Source organism: Monosiga brevicollis, genomic scaffold (assembly GCF_000002865.3).
Source record: "Monosiga brevicollis MX1 MONBRscaffold_29 genomic scaffold, whole genome shotgun sequence".
Taxonomy (NCBI): Eukaryota; class Choanoflagellata; order Craspedida; family Salpingoecidae; genus Monosiga; species Monosiga brevicollis.
The window spans coordinates 577,607-578,109 of record NW_001865066.1 but is presented as its reverse complement, the minus strand read 5'-3'; the positions used below and the strand labels follow the sequence as shown (position 1 = coordinate 578,109).

Genomic DNA, 503 nt, shown 5'->3' with positions numbered 1-503 from the left:
GTGGTAATTTTGCTGAATTTTTGTAAAGTCCTTTGTATGATGCCTTTGTCTTCTGTGGTCGGTTGTTTTCCTCAATCCGACGTTGTGTCTCGTTGGATGTGAGCGTGCCGTGGTGTTCATTGTGTTTGTGCTGTGATGGCTTGTAGTTGTGATGTGTGACTGCCTTTTTATGTGTCTTGTGTTTAAAATGGCCGTATCTCTGGTTATACTTGGTCGTTTTGTACGATTTTTGTTTCTATGTGCAGGATTCTTCGCGCTTGTACTTCTTGGCATGATAAAAGCCAGTGAATGTAACTTGTTCTCTTGTGTTGTTTTGCGTGACGTAGTGATTTTGATGTCGGGGTTGCACAGCTTTGCTTTCAGCTCTGAGGTTCAAACACCTAATTTATTTATTTACCGAGACCAAGCTGATGGCTGCCACCCTGAGCCAGCTGTATTGGTCTGCCGTCCACTCGGACTATACCGCTGAAGAGCGAGAGATGTGCTGGGCTTTGATTTTGGCC

The 503-nt window shown here is 44.5% G+C and overlaps 1 protein-coding gene across 1 annotated transcript in view; it reads right to left on the bottom strand.

Annotated features, from left to right (window-relative positions):
• Nucleotides 1-235: 235 nt before the first annotated feature.
• Nucleotides 236-503, bottom strand: part of MONBRDRAFT_11538 (uncharacterized protein) — a gene marked incomplete at both ends in the record, with an annotated part of 17,973 nt that continues 17,705 nt past the window's right edge. The window contains one exon of the mRNA XM_001749281.1: nucleotides 236-365. Coding sequence (XP_001749333.1) covers nucleotides 236-365 — 130 coding nt within the window. The remainder of the gene's footprint in view (nucleotides 366-503) is intronic.